Genomic DNA, 22,702 nt, shown 5'->3' with positions numbered 1-22,702 from the left:
TGTCAGAGAGCCTTTGTTTTCTGTTAAAAAAAAAAAAAAAAATATATATATATATTATATATATATATATATATATAGTCTGCACCTAAAACCTGTTTTGGACCATATATAATGCAGAATTAAACTAAAACAATTACTTTGCATAATGTTGGCCATTCAAGATTGGTACATGATTTGTTTTGGTTTTTTTTTAAAAAAAAAATCCAAGTTAAAAACAAACAAAAACTAAATTCTCAAATAAATGTCACTCAGAATAAGAGGAAGTGCATGCATATTGTTTATTGACAGTTCTGCAGTAATTTTAGATAAGAGACCACAGATAATTAGCAATAGTTCAAGCTTAAAATACAGTATTATCAAGAACATGTGACTGATTACTGGAATAATGTCCAGTTCTTTTTATACGTGATGCCAGCTAAGAGGTTGACAGTCGGGGGCCATCTAAATTCAAGTGACAGATTTCATAGACTGCATATTGCCATGAATATTTATGATCAAACAATAAAGCGGGTGAAGTATCATGCAAGAATGTACACCAGGATCCTGGGGCATTAAACAAGCACAATACCAAAGCATGCCAACAAGTGGATCAATTTATACTCCCAAAATTTGCAAAAAAAAACCCAATTACTAATCTGCATCTAGGATCTGCATTTATAAAGGGAACTGATGGGGCATGAAGGAGTTTCATCAATTACTACAGTTTGCTCACCACTCAAGCTTATTGTTATTAGAGCTTTTCATCTAATGCACTTTGGATTGTTTCTGCTCAACGATCTTCGCAATCTCCTTCAGTATTTTTTCCTTGGTGTTTATCACATTCTCGCCTGCTTTCTTAATCAGGTCACTGATCAAGTCGGGGCTGTAGGCCTGCTGAAAGGTGGAGTATTTGGATGCCCAGTCCTGAATATGACCTGAAAAAGAACAGAGAATCCTGGATGTTGGACAGTCAGTCATAGTCAGATTGACAGCAGTGCATTATAATGTCAACAAATGACACTCAAACCCCTCTGCTGGACACTACAAAAATCATATGTTAATTTAAAATAGATTATTCTCTCGGTTACCATCACAGTTGACTTTGTTGAAAAGGGGAATGTGGATCACGGTTGGAGTTTTATCGCAGCCCTTGAACACATAGAAGTCGTCCGGCTCAGTAATATTATCCGGCAGTTTCACCCCAGGGAAAGGAATCTTCAACTCCTTGCACATCTGAGAGGTTTTCACCACAGTCTGTGGATGAAGAGAACATCTGAGTGACAGCATCCATGACAAATGAGTCAAAGAGAACCTCAAAAGGTATATATACACACACATACACAAAAAAAAAAAAATCTATATTCAGAGAACATATGGAGAATGATATCTTGAGCCATTTTTCCATGCAGAACCTTTCAATACACTTCACGTTCTTAGACAGGTATGTTGGGCTTCACTGAATTGCTGGAAAGTCTGCCTGTGGCAAAGTTGCAACATCCTAATTAATGCCAACCAGGTTTTTGGACAAAATGTTCTAGGTTCCTATTTATCAATACTGTGTATGGACTGCAGGAAACCCATGCATACAGCAGTTTCAAAATAAAATGGGAATTTGCTTTAGGAGGCGTGTACAGAATCTTGTCCATGTGTCCACAAGGCACCAGGTGATTTGTAACTTGTTTTAAATGTTATTATATCTTGCATTATGTCTGCATACAGAACAATCAATATTTTTCAGTGTTGACCGTTTACGTGCGTGCGTGTGTGTGCGCGCGTGTGTGTATTCGTGTTTAAAGCCTGAATGCAGATTTTGATGAGTTGCAAATCTGTGCTTTTCTATTTTGTTTCACTGAAAAGCAGGTGAGAACTGATGAAGAGAATGGTATTTGTCAATCATGCATTTTGATCAAGACACTAAGACTTTAGAAATCATAGGTGGGCTCTGTATGGTGACAGTGAGAGACCGACAGGTCAAAGCACCATGAACTGTCAAAGCTGTCATAATCGTATGAAAGCTAACTCCGCTGCCCCCGTGAGTTCAGCCGTATTACTGTGAATCCTGTTTATGTAGTTACATAAAATACTGTCTGATCCTAAAGAAAATCACATCAGACAGGGCGATAAATACAGGATCAGTGAACTAGAGAAGTTCTCAGATAGGAGACCAAAACGGTTAACCCTCTGGAGTTGGCCATCCCACCGGCGGAATGAAACAGAAATTGACAAACCGCTTCAAAAGCGCCGGGAGTTTTCTTCCTAGAAACATGAAAAACACATCCGCTGAAACCTTCAACGGTCTACTTTAAAATGTATATAGACAGAATGTGAATTTACTTTGCAGGACTATGTGAGGGGAATAAAAAGAACATGCACATTTCAGTCTCTGAGTCAGAAAGCAGCTCTTGATGGTCCACCCATTTGCAAATGGGGCTACTCATATGATAATGGAATGGTAATTCGCAAGTCATTATTGGTTCATTGTGAGGCAAGACAAAGTGTGGAAACGTCCAATTTAAGTCCTATAAACAAGAGCATGTTTGGGTTGATTTCACACTGACCAAGGAGCTACAAGATGTATTGATGCGTTGATAGAACTGTACTAGGGCAAAACTTTTAGTTTTAGAATGTCTTTGAGCATAACATATACCAGGTTATGTGGATTTATTTTTTAAAAAGAGCACTACATTCATGTTTTTAAAGAATTGCTAAAGTTTTATGTGACTGAATTCTTGGTAATGCATACTGGATCACACACACACTCAAAGTTTGTACTCATATGTATGCTCCTTTGCTCCTTATTTTGTGTGTGCATTACCTCCATGGGGTCTCCAGCACTGAAGTCAAGGGAGATGATGAGATCGATGTCTCTCTCCTCTCTCAGCATTGGGAAATAGGGAGAGTTGATCAGCAGCCCAGCATCTTCATAATATCTCTCCTTCTCAGTCAGAACAGAGGGGTGCACATCTTCCACTGACATAAATAATCACAGGAAATAAAAAAAAGTAACATCTTTACACAGCCAGGCTACAAGAGGACACCCTCAGCACGCAACATATGTTAATGGAACTCATCTCCCACACTCTAAATGGGATCAGTCATTACCATTACCAGTTAAACCATTTCCCTACCTTCCATATCGTAGAGGAAGTCGTATGTGGTTCCCCAGATCCACCTTGTGATAAGCTTCACAATATCTATGGCAATCCACCCTGCTGAATTACATTTACATTTATTTACAGAAATCAGTCTGGGAAGTGCAAAATATGACCAAAAAAAAAAAAAAAAAAAAATCAGGAATGTAACATAGGTGCAAGTTCCTGTCGCCATTATATTAGGGAAGTGACGAACACAAGCAGCAAAGTGTAACATTCAGAATTTTAAAATGAATACTGTGACAAAAAAAAATAAGTTCTGTGAGCAGTGTCCTAACTAACACTGAACACACACATACACACTGTTTCTAAATTGAAGTAAACAATAATAACATCCCCCTCATTTGGGAATATGGAATTAACTGGTTCATTCACTAATCTGAAGTTGAAAAGGGCAGCTGTTTTTTTTTTTTTCTTTTCTTTTCTCTCTTGTTTACCACATCAGCAGCTTAACCTCTGCCAACATATCCCCCACCCAGCCAACGTCCTCCGCTCCACTGCACTGCTCAAAAGGACTTTCTCACCCTGCTGTCCTGGGTTTCACAATGAATCCACTCAAGTTTCAAGTTTATTTACAGCCCAATATCACTGTTTACAGTCTCAGAGGGCTTTACAGGCCACAACAGTCAAAATCAAAAACTCCTCACCACCATTTCTGCTCATCCACAACAAATTTTTTCTTCAGCAGCTCAGTGGACATTTACAGTCACCTTTTCTCAGACCTTGCAACATTCATGCTTCTATAACATTATTTTCCTTATTTCTTTTGTTAAGTGCTGCTACTCCAATAATGCTCTCCTTCCCTCCCTCTTCTCCTGCATGGCTGTGGCTCATCTGTTCGAGCATGAGTGTCTGGCTTGAATGTGGCTACTTTCTTCTTAGGTGTGCCCCCCCTCCCTCCCTGTCATCTCTCTCTTTGTCGTCATCCTGACGGCTGCTGCGACTTCGTGGCTTCCTGCGCTGCTGTGGCTGTGTCATCCACTCCAGCTGAGCCCTATACTGTCTTGTCATTCTTTATATTGTCTACTAGTTGTGTTTTCATTTTCGCTGTGTTTGTTATTTGCCCACTGGGTTGGCACCTTTTGCACACCTGGCTGGCCAAGAAGGGGTCTCCTCTCTCTGTGGTCCTTCTCAAGATTTCTCCTATTTTTCCCTAGCATTTTTGAGGAGTTTTTTCTTGCCCGCTATGAGGATCAGGTCAGGGGGTGCCACCCTGCTCTGGTTGTTGTGATCCTGAGGGCATGTAAAGCCCCTTGAGACTGTAAACAGTGATATTGGGTTTTAAGTAAACTTAAACTTGAAACCTAAGAACAGTTTCTAAAGTGATTCCAAACCCACCTGCACTAAAGGAAGTCTTGAAGACCATTCCTGCATCTTTGACTCCACAGTGCTAGAAAACCTGCCATTCTGCTGGAAGTCCAGGACTTCAACCCCTGTCTCACAGCTCCCCTTTGTTATATCTTGACACCCTCTAATGAGGTCACCAATACTCGTAATCTCACGATTCCTTTTCCGCATTCAATCCACGATCCCTTCTCCACATTCAACCCAGTCTCCAGCATACTGCAATCATATGTCAGCCTTAAACTTTTCCCCATCCTCCACATTCACTGTGCCTCTTACGGCCATATACATATCCACATGATCCAAAGCATCAGAGCACCCACTATTACTGTTTGCCACAGGAATTCACCTCATTTCCCCCCCCCCCCCCAGATCTGAATTGTTCAGTTCTTTCAAATGACAAAGCCTCACTGTTTACCAAAGGCAGAGATAACACACCACTAAGCAAGATTCTTATCTCCCAGCAACACGAGATATCAACTAACCTGAGGATGCCGTGTGAGGAGTTTTTACAGCCCCGCATTAAGGACGATTTTCAGTTTTTATGCAGCTCATGACACACAAAACATAACCCTGTTTTGGACAGGTAAGGAGTTCATTAAACTTACCAGTGTCCTGGACCTTAAACCAATCCCCAAAGTTTTCACAGATGGTTAGTGTGAACTGCTCCAGTATGGCACTCTTGCGCTCATGGAGTAACTCCTGTGCTGAGATAAACATTGCTCTCCCATGTTTGTCCAGCTTTCCTGCGGTGGAAGACAACGGCTTCATCAGAACAAGCACGTGTCTCAGTAAAAATTCAACCTGCTTCCTTATACTATTTATTACTTTACTACTGTGTGCATGTTTTTTTTAATTGTATATTTATTCCAGGGATCCAGAGGGACTGAACTGTACCTTTTAACAGCTCAGTCATGGTTGTGATTAGACTTGTGGGGTCTTCATCTTTCAGAACACAAAGGTTCAGCTCTGCTAAGGTTAAGAGAACCTGGCAGGCCTGGGAGGACTCTTCACCACACGAAATTATTTCTGTGTATGTATTAGAGAGAGAGAGAGAGATTCACAACGTCATACACTAATTCATTAGATGACCATGGCAGTATATTTTGGAAGATCAAAGATCCATAACTGAATTTTAGAACAGGATTAGCCCAAGGTTTAAAGTAAAGGCAACTCTGTTTTTATCATCTTTATAACTGCCACAAGTCCTGTACAACTGCATACAAATTGTGCTAGTATCTGTGGTTCCCACTCAAGATGTTACTGCTGGATTAGAATAAAATGAAAACATAGTTGTTTCCTTTTTGGTTTAAAACGGCTAACAATTCACAAAACAGATGTAATGAGCTTTGGACAGGTATAGAGACTAAAAAGCTCACCATCATTTGAGACTGCAAACCAGTCCCCAAGGTTCTCGCATATTTTCAGTGTGTACTGCTCAACTGTCTCATGCTTGTGCCCATGAAGCACCTCCTTTACCGTGATTAACATCTCTTTCCCATTTTTGTCTTTCTTTCCTGTGGTGGAAACAATTTCATCAGGACGGTGTTCATATCTCCATAAGGAATCAGGAGTTTGACAAGCATACAGATGGACCATCCATGGCTTCAGTCTTATAGGTTTGTTTTAATTGTGTAACTATCAGAGAACAGGAATTATAACTTTTAAAAGTAGAGGAGAAACCAAGTAGTGAACCGTACCCTTTAACAGTTTGTTCAGTTTTGCAATTATACTTGTTGGATCTTCATCTTTCAGAACACAAAGGTTAAGATTTGCTAGGGTTAAGAGAACTTGGCAGGCCTGCAAGCACTCCTGTCCACGTGAAACTATTTCTGAGAGAGAGCGAGAGCGAGAGACAGACAGAGACAGAGAGAGAGATTCACAACATCAGCTACATATCTATTGGACAACCATGGCGGTTCATTTTGGAATATTACAGACTGAAGATGAAGCCAGAATCATTGAGTGAATGGACAAAAGAATGAGGATATAAAAACAGATACTTTTCATCTCTTCCCATAGCCATTTCTTTATCTCTGTCTCATCAGCGAGGGCACTGCCACAGAACCCTACGGAAAATACCAGAACATTTAGTATTCATTGACTATTATGAACAATTTTTACTCTGCTGTATTCAGGAGATGACATGATCCCTGCATATTTAACATGATTGTTATGTATTTTGCATATGCAGTTTGCATGATGTCTAAATTAGAGTGCCATTTTTAGTGATATTGTAGAACTGCATAATGCAAAAAAAAAGGTTGTAATACAAAGTTATTTTAGGTGCACATTTTTTTTAACCTTTGAAAATGGATGCGTGTGTAATTTATAAGTAAAAATGCCCGACAGCATCTGGGGCAGTAAACGAGCATCTATAGAAACAGTAAACTGAAGAATTAAGTCTTAGCAAAAGCAACAAAAAGAAAATATCCCATCTTTTATCTTCACCATGCACAGGGTGAGGGCCTCTCTTCAGAACATACGAATTAATCACATACTGACATTTATCAATGAAATGATAAAATGCATTCTTCCGTTCTCTAAAATTCCCTCTCCTTTAGGGGTGTGTGTTACTGCCTGTTACGTTATATCTGGAGGAAACTGGATGTGGGAATGTTTTGAGAGTTTACTGGTGTGTGTGAGAGAGAACTTGGAGGAGGGGGGGGGGTTAAAAGTAGCTTTATCAAATCAGGAGGCTCATCTTTTGATAGTCACAAGTGAAAATCTTTTTCTCAGTGGTTATGTGGTATTGAGTGATAAGTTACCACTGTTGAATGACAGCTGTGCTGAAGTTTCGGGACATTTACAACATCTATTTTATTCCCTATACTGCTTACAGTCTCTTATGACTTATGGGAGTCTCTGACAGTGATGGATACCCTGCAGGTACTGAACACTGCAAGCACTATATACATAGCAGTTGCATTGAAATTACAGTGGAATTAAAAGAGATTTTTACACATACCTTGCAGATACAGCATGTCAATCTCAGGCTGCTTTTTAACTGAGGTTCCATTTTTAAACTGACTCCCTAAATAGGCTGAGTCCACAAAAGCCCCAGTGAGAGAGTATCCAGCTTCATGAGGTGTAATCTCAAACCAGGCATCTGTACAAAAAACACAGTCAGAATTTCACCTTTATACATAACACACATGCATTGCAATATGCAGACACAGTTACATTTAAAAAAAAAAAAAAAAAAAGACACCACACAGATGAACACGAAAAGCTGTTTACATGTAGTTTACATGCACACACGGCCTTAAAATGGGACATTCCAACAAATACATATGCACAGAAATAAATGAAGGCATGTGTACACACAGACACGCAAGCACACAGACAGACACACAGACACAATACCAGAGTCCAAACTCTCCCGTTTGCACTGGTCATCAATCACAGCATAGACGGGATACGGGTCTTTGGTGTGATAATCCCTCTGATGCGTTACACCATCCTCGTCAATCTACAGAATTACACCACAGTTCATGAAGACTCACAGATGGTTGCAACTGCAAACATTAAATGACATTTCCTGTGCGTCGTCAGAGAAATGTCAAAATGTAAGGATGTGCCGGCTCAGGCTGGTATTTGCATGCCATTACCGTCTCATTGTATCGTGGATGAAACTAGAGCATGCAATGCAATGCCCCACACGATATCTGATTTTATCCACCAGTTTCAGAAAGCGCCGAGAAAGCACTCATCATTAAATAACCCTCGCAGAAACCACACGTTACAGATTATGGTCTCCAGTTTGACAGTCTGTGAGCTTCACTCTTCTCATTACCGAACACACTTACCTCTTTAACAATTGAGGAGACAAACATCACAGCCCAGAAGTCTGTCAGAGAGAAGTTGTCCCTCTTGTGGTATTTTTTCAGTTTTATCCAAGAGTCTGTCCAGGTGACTTCAGGGCCATTAAGCCTTTTAACAATGGCATCCTGCACCGTATCCAGTTTGGCGGACCATTCTGACTCTCTGTATAATGAAGCCATGCACCTGCACGCCATATCCACACCAGAAGGGCTTATACGAGTCAAGTATTAACTCATTTATTTTCAATATTATTTATTACACCAATATTCAAGTCACATCTGCTTTCATACATTTTCTGTTTAGTGCATTCGTTTATAAACTGTACAGTACATTCAGCATTAATATACAGTATACTGCTTGTATTTCACTCATTTCCAGATCCAAGCCAGACTCATTCATATCTTCCAGTTTATATGGTGAATGAGTGTGTGTGTAGACATGTGTGTGTGGACAGTACCATGTGGATCCTGATATTCCACTCAGATACAGCATGCAGTCCAGCAGATCACATTTCTTCAGCTGAACCAGTGATCCCAGTAACCCCAGCATGGCTCGCTCTCCTCCTCCAGAGCCCAGTAGTGCAATGTTGGGCATTGTATCCTATAAGGAAACATGTGTGACATACAAAAGAAGTCACTGAGTCAAACTATAGTGTACTTTATTACTAGAATGACACTCAAATAGGAAAATCATCAGCTTGGGTTTTCTTGCTAAACAAGGTGGTTGAAGTGATCTGGATACACTCACTACAGCTTGGAATCAGTAGATTATATATTTATGCTTCATACTCTCTCTCCTGTGTAAGTGATGATTAAGTGATTACCTCAGTGGAACATTATGTTTTAATCATAGAATGTCACCAGTAAGGTCACATCATATTTATCTATAAAAATCATTTTAGTGACAAAAGGAAAAAGCTTGGAGGTCCATACCAGACTGCAGGGGATCTTGTGTCTCTGTAAACACTGTAGAACAGTCTCTCTCCTGTGGGTAACATGCTGCTTCTCTCCCTCATTCAGAGAGTGACCAATTCTGACTTTGTTGCTGCGAGGACAATGCAAACAGACAGTAAATTGTAAATATTCAAACACACTCCCACATTAACTGATGTGTACACAGGTAGTAAGACATCTAAAAAATGAATAAATAAAAACAATAAAATCATTTACACACTGCCTTCTTAAAAATCATAAAAAAGCCAAGGAATAAATAAAGCTATTGTTTTACCTTTGGCTAAATTTGCTCTGAGACATCTGTTTAGGGAAAAAAAACAGACACAATATTAAAGCACATTCTGTGTGGCTTTCCATGGGTTATACACAAACTTATCATTTTGTATCAGTCACTTTGTACTAGTGTAAATGGTTTTACTGTGTAAACATTTACCTAAACTAAACTGATCAGAAGTTTTAGCCAGAGCAGATCTCTATAAACCTGCCAAACCCCCCCCCCCCCCAAAAAACCAACCTTTTTTTTTTTTTTAATCAGAGGCTGAAACCCAGTTGTGAATATGTGAAACTTACGTTCATGCAGACAGGTTTTTATACACTGTCAGGCCTGCGTCTCTACTCCCCCCTTCTCCTGGCCAATTAGAGCCCAGTGGGACCTGATTGGCTAATCGCCATGTTCCTCAGTTATTGTGTGCACCTGTCTTCAGTCATATACCCCTGTGTTTTTCTGTCTGCTTTGCAAAGTCTTTCTCACTGATTGTACTGAGCTGTGACCCCCCCTCCCCCTTTTTTTTTCTTCCTCCCCAGCGTTTCTGTTGTGGCTTGTTGCCCTGTTAGACCTGTTTCCACTGTTAGCCCTGTTCTCCCTGTTAGCTTTCCAGTGTATTGATCATAGCCTGGTCCTGACTTCTGATCTTGCCTGGCCCCCAGTGGTCAGTGTTTTGCATACCAGACCCTGACTGTTTTTTGATTAACCACTTGGATTGCGACTTGGAATAAAGTATTGCCTGCACAGTTTGTGATATTCACTCTCTCTCTCTCTATCTCTCTCTCTCTCTCTGTATTTGGGGTGGGCATTTTAATCAGAATCTTGTCAGGATCTCGTCATAACAGAGGATGTTCACCCTATTTGACATATGGGCAGCAGATGATTGACTTAAGCACACACAACTGTAATTGAAAGCAAGCCTACCCGTACTGTATCTGATTATAATGAAAAGCTGGTTAAATACACAGCCTCTCAAACAAGTGAGTGTTATACAAACATATAAATAAGACTATGTGTTACCATACTGGGGTAAGAAGTCAAGAACAGTAGCAAAGAGTATGAATGCTATGGTTTGAAAGTCCAGTTGCACTGTTTTTTTAACTTCTCTTTTCTGATTTTCCTGTCATCCAGGAATGGCTTATGAATGGAGAATGTTTGTAAGGTGGGTACATTCATTTAATCAGTTTGATCGTTGTTCAGCTCTAGATCTGGAAAATGTATGTGTGGTGTGTGATTTCTTTCTTTTTTTTTTTAAATCAAGATGTGAGTGTAAAGTCTTGCAGTGTATGATTTTCTTTTTCCATACTAAAGTGATACCCTTTTCAGTGTTAAAGTAATCTCATGTTTTTGTCTCTCTTCCTATATACTGTTTACTTATTTCAGAAATATAGTGAAAGACTGATGTCCAGCATGACCATAACAAGTGAACAAAGGATCTGATTTCAACTGTACATCTTCAGCAATTATCAAAAAACCCCCCCCAAAAAACAAAAAAAACCTCTTGCAATTTATAATGTTATAATAATGTTGTCTTTTTTTCTGAAAGAAAAAAATAGGAGTAATCTTCTAATATTACAATAATAAGGTCTAATTTAAGTTCTTTTTTTAACATATTAGGGTAAGTTGAAAAATGCACAGAAATTTTCCTCACTCTTTATTTAATCTGGTATCTAATTGGAGGAGCTCAATTAGGCCTCCTAGTTAAATGACAATGCTGTATTCAAACTGTTTATGTTAGATATCTAATTGTCTGTGTTCTGTAGAGCGAAAAGTTTGGCTTTATGTGAATGGAGGAATAAGATTACAAGATCCCAAATGCTGGATGATAACTTTCTCAGAACATTATCTGAATAACAACTGTTGCCTAATCATTCTCTCTGCCGTTTTATGCAATCAAACATTCACTTTTTTCTACTTCTGTTTTATCCTTGTCAAATCTTCACGAGAACAGGCCTTCAACACAGGAACTACAACATTTGTGTGATTGCAACATTTACCAAAAAAAAAAAACCCCAACAAAAAAACAAAAAAACAGTTTTAACCTGATCATATTGCAACAACAATTTACTACTTCTTTCTCTCCATATTAAAATAATTTGCTTATAACATTTGCAGTTATTGAGGTGCAGAGACTTCTTCTAGGGTCAACCCAGGAGCTGAATGATGTTTGGAAAAAAGCCGTTTCATTCTTTTCTAAAGTGCATTTACCAGTTTTAATAAGAATTGTCAGGAAGGCATCACTCTCTCATTATCCTCAATATAGAACAACACACTAAGCCGTTTCTGCCTGTTTGTGAAGATCTGTTGAAACTGGCTATGTGCTGGAGATATTTGCTGTGAAGTAACAGTAGAACTGTCAGAGAATTCTGATGAGTAGCCATGACAAGTCTGACCATGAACTTCCTCTTATTCAGCCTTTATCTATTGTTAACACAAACAGCAAAACAGTCAGCATAATCATACCCCCTTTTTTCTCACGTGCATCTCTCTGCAGATTCCTCCACTACTCTTCAGCAGTGTGGATGAGGGAATATCAGTGCTGGGATACTGGATGGTTACTCTGAGTAATGCTAACACAGACCATATAAGAACGGCTGGCTCAGGGCCTGTTTGTTTCTGTGGGTTCAGGTGAACATTTGGATGTTAAAGTTTATGAAAGTGATCATACACACCTGCAGTGACTGTGTAAACTGGTGAGGCCTAGAGCCAGAGTGATTTTGTACACGTGTAAGGTTAAGGAGAGAACCTTATAAACTTGTGTTTCAGATTCTTTTTTTTTTCATGCACCAGGCAGGATATAGACATACAAAAAGAAAAGGCTTATAAATGGAAAATAAAATGGGTTTCGCACATTACTTATTGTGTAAACTTTCTTAATTCCTGTATTTTTTTGTTATATATGTTTGCAGAACATTTCAGCATTTGCAATATTGCAGTTGTTCCTTGACAGGTTCTTTTTTTTTTAAACACTGACTTTTGTTGTATTTAAAGTGAGGTCTTTTCTTGTTGCACACCCCACATCACAATACCAAAAGTAGCTGTACAGATCTTGGCCTTGCAGGTATCATTGCTTTCACGTCAAGAGTTTGGAGTTATAATGAGAAGTTGAAGAAGAGACTGACGGAGGGGAGGTAGGCAAAAATCTGGAACTTTTCTCATGCCCCTTTGACCCTGCACATCAGCTTGCATATCATGACATAATTTGCTATCAATTTGCATTTCATGATAAATTAAATATCACACAGTGGACTATAATGCAATGAATTAACATGAATAACACCACTGGTTACTGTAGTGACATTAAAATACATACTGTGATGGTGGTTAATGTTGGTGTCATCCTAAAGTTCACAAGCAACAACAAACTGTGTTCCCACTCAATTAGATTTAATAATCATTCAGTTAAAACACAATTGTTCAAGAAACAACATTGTACTGACATCAGCCATTTCCCTGAATGAGTCAGAAACCATAATGGTCTTCTCCACTTTGTGTTTGTGCATTGATGACTGAACAGAAGGTCTGAAATGTGTAATACGCGTATTCCAACTGGCTAACAGGTGGCAGGCTACATTGTCAGCTGCAGCTCTAACTTGCGAAACTGGAAAATAAACCTTTTTTACAACTTCTTTTCTCATTGTTTGATATCATTCAGTGTCCACTGTCATTAAGTCCATATCCATAACTCTATAGGCCTAATTGTGTTCATTTGTTTAACAATGGCAGCATTAAAATGTGCTCTTATCTCCACTCACAATTTTTTTATTTTTATGCATGACTCAAAGACTGCTGAAAGCCTCCATTACATAATCACAATGCTGATACGTCCATCCTTAATAAACTCTGACACATCGTGCTTTAAAAAGAAGAGATGGTGCTCTCTCTATGTGCTGCACAAGGTGTTACTGGGTGCAGACAATGTCTTGGCATAGAGATATGCGCATACTCCTATGATTTTGGTGCAATAGCTAACAGGCACAGACATTCATTCATGATCAGACCTGCCTTTTCTGAGGTGAGGTGTTATCCCACCAACAAACCCCGGGTGACTAAGGACCTGAAGGTTCTTGTTAACACCAGAAAGAGGGCCGGTCAATGTAGGGACTGTGAGGAGCTAAGAGAGGTCCAGTCTAGGCTAAGGAACAAAAGGGTCATCCCATACCAACTCACCTGGGCCCTTACATGTATTCATGTAAATGCAACAAACCAGGCCATTGCAAGCTGTAACTTGCAAATTTCCCGAGCCCAATGAAAAACAGGCTCAAGAGGTATAGCACAGAGATAGAAAAGCTTGAAGCATAGTACAAATATCTACTTATGAAATAAGCCCGTGAAAAGTATGCAAAAATGAGCTATTTTCAAAAAATTATTAAATGATGAAGGAGCAGGAAACCTCTGTATATATTTTTATATATCTGCAATGAATATTAACTTTCCCATAAAAAATGTAAAGGAAATTAAAATGATCCTTCTTGGGAAAACATAGTCAAAATATCTTTAAAAGTGGGTTTTCAGCTTCAAAGCTATATTTAACAAGATCTGTAGCACTCAATTTTTTTTTTATGCAGGCCCAAATAACTTCTAGATGTCATAGAACTACATTAGTACAACACAATCAATTTGGTTGCAAGAAAGTGAAAACTAGTGGAGATATTAATTTTTGAAAATGAAAGATTCTTCATTTGGGTAACATGTTTTTTAAATTTGATTACTGGCATTAGGCAACAACTATTTATATGAGTAAATAGTTCACGTTCAAGTTCATTCAAAGCCCAATATCACTGTTTACAGTCTCAAAGGGCTTTACATGCCCACAGGATTACAAAAACCAGAGTAGGATGGCACCCCCTGACAATCCTCATAGCGGGCAAGAAAAAACTCCTTAAAAAAAGCCAGATGCTAGGGAAAAATAGGAGAAATCTTGAGGGACCACAGAGAGAGGAGACCCCTTCTAGGACTGCAAGGTGTGCAATAGGTGCTGACCCAGTGGGAAAATTACAAACACAGAAATAATGACAATGAAAACACAACTAGTAGACAATATAAAGAATGATAAAACAGCAGGGGGGTCAGCTGGGGTGGATGACACAGCCACAGCAACGCAGGAAGCCAAGAAGTCGCAGCAGCCGTCAGGATGACAATAAAGAGAGAAATGACAGGGAGGGAGGGAAGAAAGGGGGGCACACCCGAGAGGAAAGTAGGCACATTCATACAAGACACTCATGCTCAAACACATGACACACAAGATGAGCAGAAGATGAGGGAGAGAAAGAGAACATTAGTGGAGTATCAGCACTTAACAAAAGAAATAAAGAAAATAATGTTATAGATGCATGAATGTTGCAAGACTAGTGGCTGTGGAGGGTGCAGGAGGAGCAGGGCCACGTGGGGGGAGCAGGGCCAGGGACAGCAGGGCATGGAGACAAAGTCAGTCAGCCGACCTAGGGAAGGCGCCACATCCAGACAGCAGGGCACAGACATTGACCACTCACACAAACAGAGGAGAACAGGTTAGTAACGGAAACTGACATGGTTAAGAGAAAAGCAGAGGAGAGGGAGGAGAGAGAAAAGATGAGGTATCTAGCAGAAACTAAGCTAAACTATGCAAGGAGAGACAACGGCAGAGACTGAGCCTCACTGGATAGTCAGTTCGAAATTATGCTATCCATATGATACAGAGAATACAGAGTCTTAAATTTGGTTTTAAAGGTAACAAGAGAGTTTGCCTCTGAGTTCTTCTGGTAGGCTGTTCCAGAGAAAGGGTGCGTGGTAGGCAAAGGCGCAATGGCCGGTGGACTTCTTTTTAACTCTTGGAACAACTAATAAACTAGCATCCTGAGAGCACAGAGTGCGTTGGGGGTCATAGGCAGTAATTGTCACAATGCTGGACCTGGTGGGCTTCGAACCCGGGTTGCCAGGGCACAAGGCAAGCACCCAGTGAATGCCCCACCCAGGACTAGGGTGAACCCAGTTGCAGAGACAGACACTTGAGTGTAGGTTAGATCTCAAAAGGATTTTTAATGAACAAAAACTCAAGCCCAAAAGAGACAGCTCAATCCAAAAAGGGAAAAATAAGAGATCAATGGGGGAAGGCAAATAGTTATTACAAAAACAAGCAAACTGGTCCAAAAGGAGAAAAACAGGTTCAGTCCAAAAAGGCAAACAAAAACATGTCTTCAGGCAAAAAACATTACACAGTCCAACAAGGGGGGGAAAAAAAAACTCAGATGGCTTACATGGAACAGGACTCTAGAACGCAGGGGAATGGCTCAAAGACTAAGCAAAGTTTGAACAAAAGACCAGGGTTTAAATAGACAGACAAGACAAGACACAGGTGATACACATACAACAATAATGAACATTAGGGAAACTGAACATGTGACAAGGACAACAGAAAGACCGAGGACCCCTATGGCCCAAAAAAGGAATTACACCCATAGTCATGACAGTAATTAATTTGGACAGATAGGCCGGTGCAAGACCATGGAGAATTTTAAATGTTAATAGGAGGACTTTAAAATCAGCCCTCATGTGAATTGGGAGCCAGTGAGGGGAGGCCAGGTCGAACTTCTTAGCTCAGGTCAAGATTCTGGCAGCAGCATTCTGGACGAGCTGAAGACTTCTGGTACTAGAGGCGGGCAAACCAGAGTACAGAACATTACAGTAGTCGTGGCGAGACGTGACAAATGCATGAACAATGGTTTCTGCATCAGCCAAACATAGTATGGGCCTAATTTTGGCGATATTACAGAGATGATAAAAGGCCGTTTTGGTAGTGTTCTTGATATGAGTGACAAGCGAGAGACTAGAGTCAAAAATTACACCAAGGTTTTTAGCTGTGGAATTTTGTGAGAGAATGCAGCTGTCAAAATTTAATGTAAGATTATTAAAAAGATGCTTATGCGCAGGGGGACCAATGACTAGAATTTCCGTCTTACCTGCGTTAAGCATCAGGAAGTTTGAAGACATCCGACTTTTAATAGCACAGAGACACACCTCAAGGTTGGCCAATTCAGAGCGATCATTGCGCTTGACTGGTAAGTAGACCTGAGTACCATCAGCATAACAGTGGAACCTAATGTTATAGCTGCGAATAATATCTCCCAGAGGGAGCATGTAAATAGAGAATAGGAGAGGGCCAAGGACCGACCCCTGAGGGACACCATAGTTAAGCTCTCGGTACTCAGATGTCACATTATTAAAGTGGACACAGTGCTTTCTCTCTGCGAGATAAGACTTGAACCAAGAGATCGCCAGGCCACGAATGCCAATTTGATTTTCCAGGCGCTTTAACAGTATGGCGTGATCGACTGTGTCGAATACTGAACTCAGATCAAGAAGGATAAGCATTGAGGTATCACCAGCATCCATGGCTAGTAATAGATCAACAGTCACTCTAGTTAGTGTGGTTTCAGTGGAATGAAAACACCTGAAGCCTGACTGAAACACTTCCTTCAGGCTGTTGGAGGACATATGAGGGATGCATGGGGGCTGGGCAGACCCATTAAGAAAGCATTGGGCTCACTGAACTCTGCTTGAATTTGCTGGAGACTGTGGTGGAAGACAGGATGGTTACCAAACACTGTCCACCCTCTACAAGCTACGCAGCTCCTTCAGCCAAAAACTGCCACCACTTAAGTGTACCACAAATTAATTGTTGACATGTTATAACAGATACATCAGTAAGGGATAAAACCTGTTTGTCTCTCTTTAAAATGTGTCTGGTTTAATGACATGAAAGCAGTGAAGATATATGGCCGGGAAGCTGAATTTTGACATAGCAAACCCAACCTTTTGCATGTCAAATCTTATGCTATCCATTGTGTTAAGACTGTCATAAAATAAAAGTGTCATTCTATCACTAAAATATTCATCAGAGCTGAACTGACATGAGTTAAAGTGAAACTAAGGAGAGTGGCCACACCAGTGGGATAAAGGACTCCTGACATCCTATTCAAAATGGAAATACCTCTACAAATCCCATGGAAAAACAAACGGTTCCGAAGGTGCTTCTACACACTATCAACTTTATCTCTGCAGCACTCAGATAAGCATAGAGGATACCAGTCACCAGTCATTGTTTTGTCATTATTTTGCTCTTGCTAAACCGTCCCAGGGAGCGGCACGGTGGTGCAGCGGGTAGCGCTGTCGCCTCACAGCAAGAAGGTCAGGGTCCTTTCTGTGTGGAGCTTGCATGTTCTCCCTGTGTCTGCGTGGGGTTCCCTCCGGGAGCTCCGGGTTCCTCCCACAGTCCAAAGACATGCAGATTACGTGAACTGGAGACACTAAATTGCCCCTAGGTATGAATGTCTGTGCGTCTGCCCTGTGATGGACTGGCGACCTGTCCAGGGTGTTTCCCCGCCTTTCACCCTATGAGCGACCCTAATCAGGATAAGCGGCTTAGATAATGAGTAAGAGATGGGTGAGTAAACTGTCCCATACCACACTGACTCCTGTCCCATAGATGGCAGCACTGCAGCCTCACTCCTAACATTTCTGTAGTGAAAATGAACTACACTTTCATTTACTTTGTTGACACTGTAGAGAGCTGACATGTATTACATTCAAACTAGAGTGTAACAGTATAAGATATTGTTGATCTACTAATATGTTGTGTAAGTCCTTTCTGAGACCTGAGTTCACTGGAATCTGAAAGTCTGATGATCCTTTGAGGGGGATCTCAGAGGTTAGAGATCCTGTCTGTGGTTGATTTGATATTCATTGATGACAAGCCAGCAAACTTGATGTTCACTGATAATTGCTTGCAGATGATACAAACAGTTGTCTGCTAGAAGACAGGACCAGCTATGTGAATCTACAGCCTTGTACATACAAGATGTAGTCACACTCACATTCATTGAAACGGTGCATCCAATATCAAAAGACATGCAAATAAAAATCTACTTTCAAAAATTTTAAATTGGTTTATTTCCTTTCTTGGAGGAGTTGTTGTGCTGTATCAGCCATACCATTGACGCTGTGACACAACTGCATATATGAATACAGTATATGAGTGTCAGTCATGTATAGATAGCAAAAATATATATTTGATCAATTTTCTTGTTGTAAATATACAATCCTTGATTCTTCCAGAATTGCAAATTCCACACAGAACATATCAAAACACAGGTAAGGATTACAGATTGACTTTCTTTTACAGATTGCCTTTTTGATTCTTATCAAGACTGTTTATTCATTCATTCACTCATTCATTCATTATCTAAGCCGCTTATCCTGATTAGGGTCGCGGGGGGTGCTGGGGCCTATCCCAGCGCTCACAGGGTGAAAGGCGGGGAAACACCCTGGACAGGTCACCAGTCCATCGCAGTCAAGACTGTTTATCATATTGTAAATTAGGATAAATCATAATAAGCCTTTCAGAGTTCAGAGAAAGCTCCATGCTCAGTGTTCAAACTTAATCGACCTAATACAGACCACGAGTGACTACTTGTTTCTCTTTTTTGTGTTTTATATAAGTTTCAATGTGTTTTTATATGAGTTTCAATATAGTTTAGCTAGACAAAAATATTGCCTCATCTGTGGAAAAAGCAGAATTAGTACCCTAAACCTTTAAGGAATTTGGAATTTCACCAACAGATCAATTCATTAACAAGGGAAACGTCTCTTTTTACAGTACTCTTCACTATATAGGAAGAATTTAAAATGTTAATTCGTCATGTTAATTTATCTCATTGGCCGAGTTTTACATACTGGCCAGCAGATGGCAGCATGTACACTTGCTCTGTGTAAGGAAAGACTGGCATTCTTCCTAGAAGTAGTTTTAAGATGCATTTGTATGGTATCCTACACCTGCAGCCCTAAGCAGGGGGATATTCAAGAAAGTGGGTTTAGTGAAAACTCTGAGTTAGTTAACTCAGAGCAAGCAGTAAACCTCCTAATGGCTTTGTTTTGCTAGGAGAATGAAGCCATAGTGCTCTTCTATTAGGAAGTTTACTATTTACTCTGTCCATGTTGATAGAGTTGTTGAGGCAGATTAGTCAATCTGTTTTAACTGTGACCATTTCAGACATCAAAACACAGTTTTGCAGAGTTATAGGAACTGTTATTTTTCCAATTGGTTTAAGAGACAGGGAGTTCACTTCAAGGTTGATGTGATGTGCTATCTAACCAGTGGCATCATTGCTCCAAAACAGTCATTCACTGACAACAACAGAGGCTTTGTCAGTATCATTAAGTTGTGTACAGTGACAATTAGCATTGTGTTGGAGGAGACAATAACAAACAAAAAAATCCTAACAGAAGTACCAGTAATACAGCACCAAACACAAAGATTAATGGGATGAAAATACAAATTCTCAACACAATAATAAAACATTCCACATATAACCAGACTGCAACACAATAAGTTTCATGTTAAGATTGCAATGGGCTGTTGGTCTTTCCTAATGTCATGCCATGGTTCTTTCTTTTCCCCTCTAATGGCCAGTTTATATTAGGTTTGTATTACTCCCTGGTTCCTCAGTCCAACCTGTTAATTTAACCATTAATTTCACCTGTTTGGGTGGTCTAGTCTTGTTCTTGTCTGTTTAAATACTCCTGGTTCTCCCCTCTTTCCTTGTGTGGAATTGAGTTGCATTTTTGATGTATGGACAATCTTGTGACTACTTACCTCTGTCAAAACCAGGAACTGGGACTAATCATCTGGGTTGAGAAGTACGTTGAAACTTAAAATACATTTTCTGCTGATCTTAAGTGAGTAACTAAAGGAACAAACACTAACAGAGAACCTCCATGCCAACGCTGACCAACTACGAAAGAGAGAATCAGTGCACCTGCTGTGCACTCTTAAAGGGGCATCCCATCACACAAAAAACTGTCGTGTAGCTAAGCAACCAGAGCAAGCAGTGTGTGTGTGTATATATGTATACAGCTGTGTGTGTGTGTGTGTGTGTGTGTGTGTGTGTGTGCGTGTGTGTATATATATATATATCAAGATTTGGTAAAATAACCCTGATTTTCAATCACAGCTTTCATGCATCTTGGCATGCTCTCCACTAGTTTTTCAAAAAATTTTATCTGAAGGGGCAGCGCCCGCTTTTGCCGTTTCCGGTTTTGCGTTCCACCTTAAAATGATCGTTCCCAGACCGGTTAGAAACAAATGAAATACAATATGTATCTTTCGGACGGTATAAAAATGACTATTGATAGATATTTTACTCTATAGTCTCTACTGCTAATGTACGATGGAGTATTAGAACCACACAATGGGGAAAAAAAAATAAAATCGTAAATTAAGGAGAAAAAGTCGTTATGCAACCAGCAAAGGTTGTTATTTAACGAGAAAAAAGCCTTAATTAATCATAAGAAAGTCGTTATTTAATGAGAAGAAAACATAATTGTTAGGAAAACATTACCAGCAACCAACAAAAGGGGTGAAAGGACAGTCAATGGCCTCTGGCAACTGTTGTTTAAAGATTCAAGATTCAAGAACTTTATTGTCATTGTGCAAGCACAACCTCGTGCGGTGCCACACACATCAAAGTCCTGATGTGCCAAAAGATTAAGTATTTCGGTATTTGTGAAACCTATACTAAGGTATAATTTCACAAGATGCTCCACATTCCTCATTTTAAGGCAGGCGGCAGGCTCCTAAAATTACGACTTTATTCTCCTTAAATAACGACTTTATTCTCTTAAATTACGATTACGACTTTATTCTCTTAAATTACGATTACGATTAAATAACAGTTTGATTTGTATTGTGAGCTCTGGTGGACTTGTTTTCTTTGTGGACAGGCCATGTTTTCTTTGTGGACAGGCCATGTGACCTTCTTTTAAGCAACCAATTCTTGACATATTTTTCTGGATCCCACTGGTCCAAAGGAGGCCCAACCAAAGAAATGAACGTCAGCGCTGACCTTGTTGATTTGTAGTTTTGTCCATAGTGGCATTATTATATTGTTCATTTCAGAGAATCCTCTTTCACAGGCAGCACTGCTAACAGCCAGTGATTTTACTGCTTGTTGCAGTTTCAGCAGCCCAACAGTCAGAGGAATTTCTGGATGCTCTTTGAAATCTCTGTATCTCTGTCTGACACCACAGAGCTGTTTTATGTCCTCCTCCCCATAAATCATTGGCAAAGGTGATGGCCATGCCTCTGGCATAAGACCGTTGATTTGGTCAAAAGTCATATTTCATCCTCAGTCACCATTTATGTGCGCGTGCTGTCAGTTAGTGCTTCATTACATTTTTTCGGGGGGGTTGATTGATTTCTGCCTTGAGTCATTTTGCACTGTTACCCCACGGAAACTTCCATGTCCAACAGCTTCAGCAGCCTGTCTGTAGTGTGGTCCAGGACTGTGTTTGGCCAGAAAAACATCAATTTACCTCTTATTCATGGCTGTGAGCACTCCACAGACCACCCTCTGTATGTGTCACAAAATGGGGGGGTTGGGCAACTAAAGTATGGAATGGTGTCTCTGCCATGCTTTGGTTACTGGTATCTCTGAGACAACAACCAGAATGAAAACCAGAGCCAGATATACAAGCGATAAAGAGTAATTTTATTACATACAAAAAGAGCTATAAAACATTAAGATCAAAATCCACAGAAAGACTAAAAAGATGGCGTTCAAGAAGTACCGCCTTAAAAGGTATAATACCATGCAAAAACAAATTTCAGCAAGAACTCAAGTTGCAAAGCAAACATAAATCAATAAAAACATCAAAGAAACCGGGCACAACAATTCATGGTTGCACTGTAATCAGCTTATGTAACTAGACCATATACCACAGAGTGAAAATGAGAATAAATATTTTAAAACAAATGAGCCCAGGACCTAGTCAATACAACCACAGAAAACCTTTCTGATGTCAAAGTGTACAAGATCACACTGGCTCTAACATAGGCCCCTGCCGTTTTACACGCTATGTATATATTTTCAGTTTCATATGTTTTAGGTTTCATACATGAAATAGGGAGTCTGTAGAGAGATAAGCGTGAGAAAAAGGGATATAGTTATGCTGACATTCTAGATAAATATGCTGATAATAGATAGCCACATAGTAAGACAAACTTTAAGGACAAGGCTCTCATCAGATTTTGCCAAATTTATTGCTGCAACTTGTTAATGCTCTCTGCAGGAGCATGCATCAGAAATCGCATTTCTTCAAACGTAATCCTGATTCAGGGGTGGGCCCGGTTTGAGCAATACATCTGTACT

General features: G+C 39.9%; 1 protein-coding gene across 1 annotated transcript; it reads right to left on the bottom strand.

Moving 5' to 3' along the window:
• Positions 1 to 744: 744 nt before the first annotated feature.
• LOC115824893 (cytosolic phospholipase A2 gamma-like) lies at positions 745 to 8,900 on the bottom strand. The gene is made up of 11 exons (XM_030788616.1): positions 8,758 to 8,900; positions 8,285 to 8,483; positions 7,842 to 7,947; positions 7,444 to 7,584; positions 6,479 to 6,544; positions 5,373 to 5,504; positions 5,084 to 5,221; positions 3,108 to 3,191; positions 2,795 to 2,949; positions 1,068 to 1,233; positions 745 to 914 (listed from the first exon to the last, which is right to left on the bottom strand). The coding sequence occupies exons 1-11, from the start codon at positions 8,892 to 8,894 to the stop codon at positions 745 to 747; spliced, it is 1,494 nt and encodes a 497-aa protein (XP_030644476.1). The 5' UTR covers positions 8,895 to 8,900.
• Between the last annotated feature and the right edge of the window lie 13,802 nt (positions 8,901 to 22,702).

This window comes from Chanos chanos, chromosome 12 (genome assembly GCF_902362185.1).
Source record: "Chanos chanos chromosome 12, fChaCha1.1, whole genome shotgun sequence".
NCBI classification, from domain to species: domain Eukaryota; kingdom Metazoa; phylum Chordata; class Actinopteri; order Gonorynchiformes; family Chanidae; genus Chanos; species Chanos chanos.
This window is presented reverse-complemented; position numbering and strand designations above follow the sequence as displayed.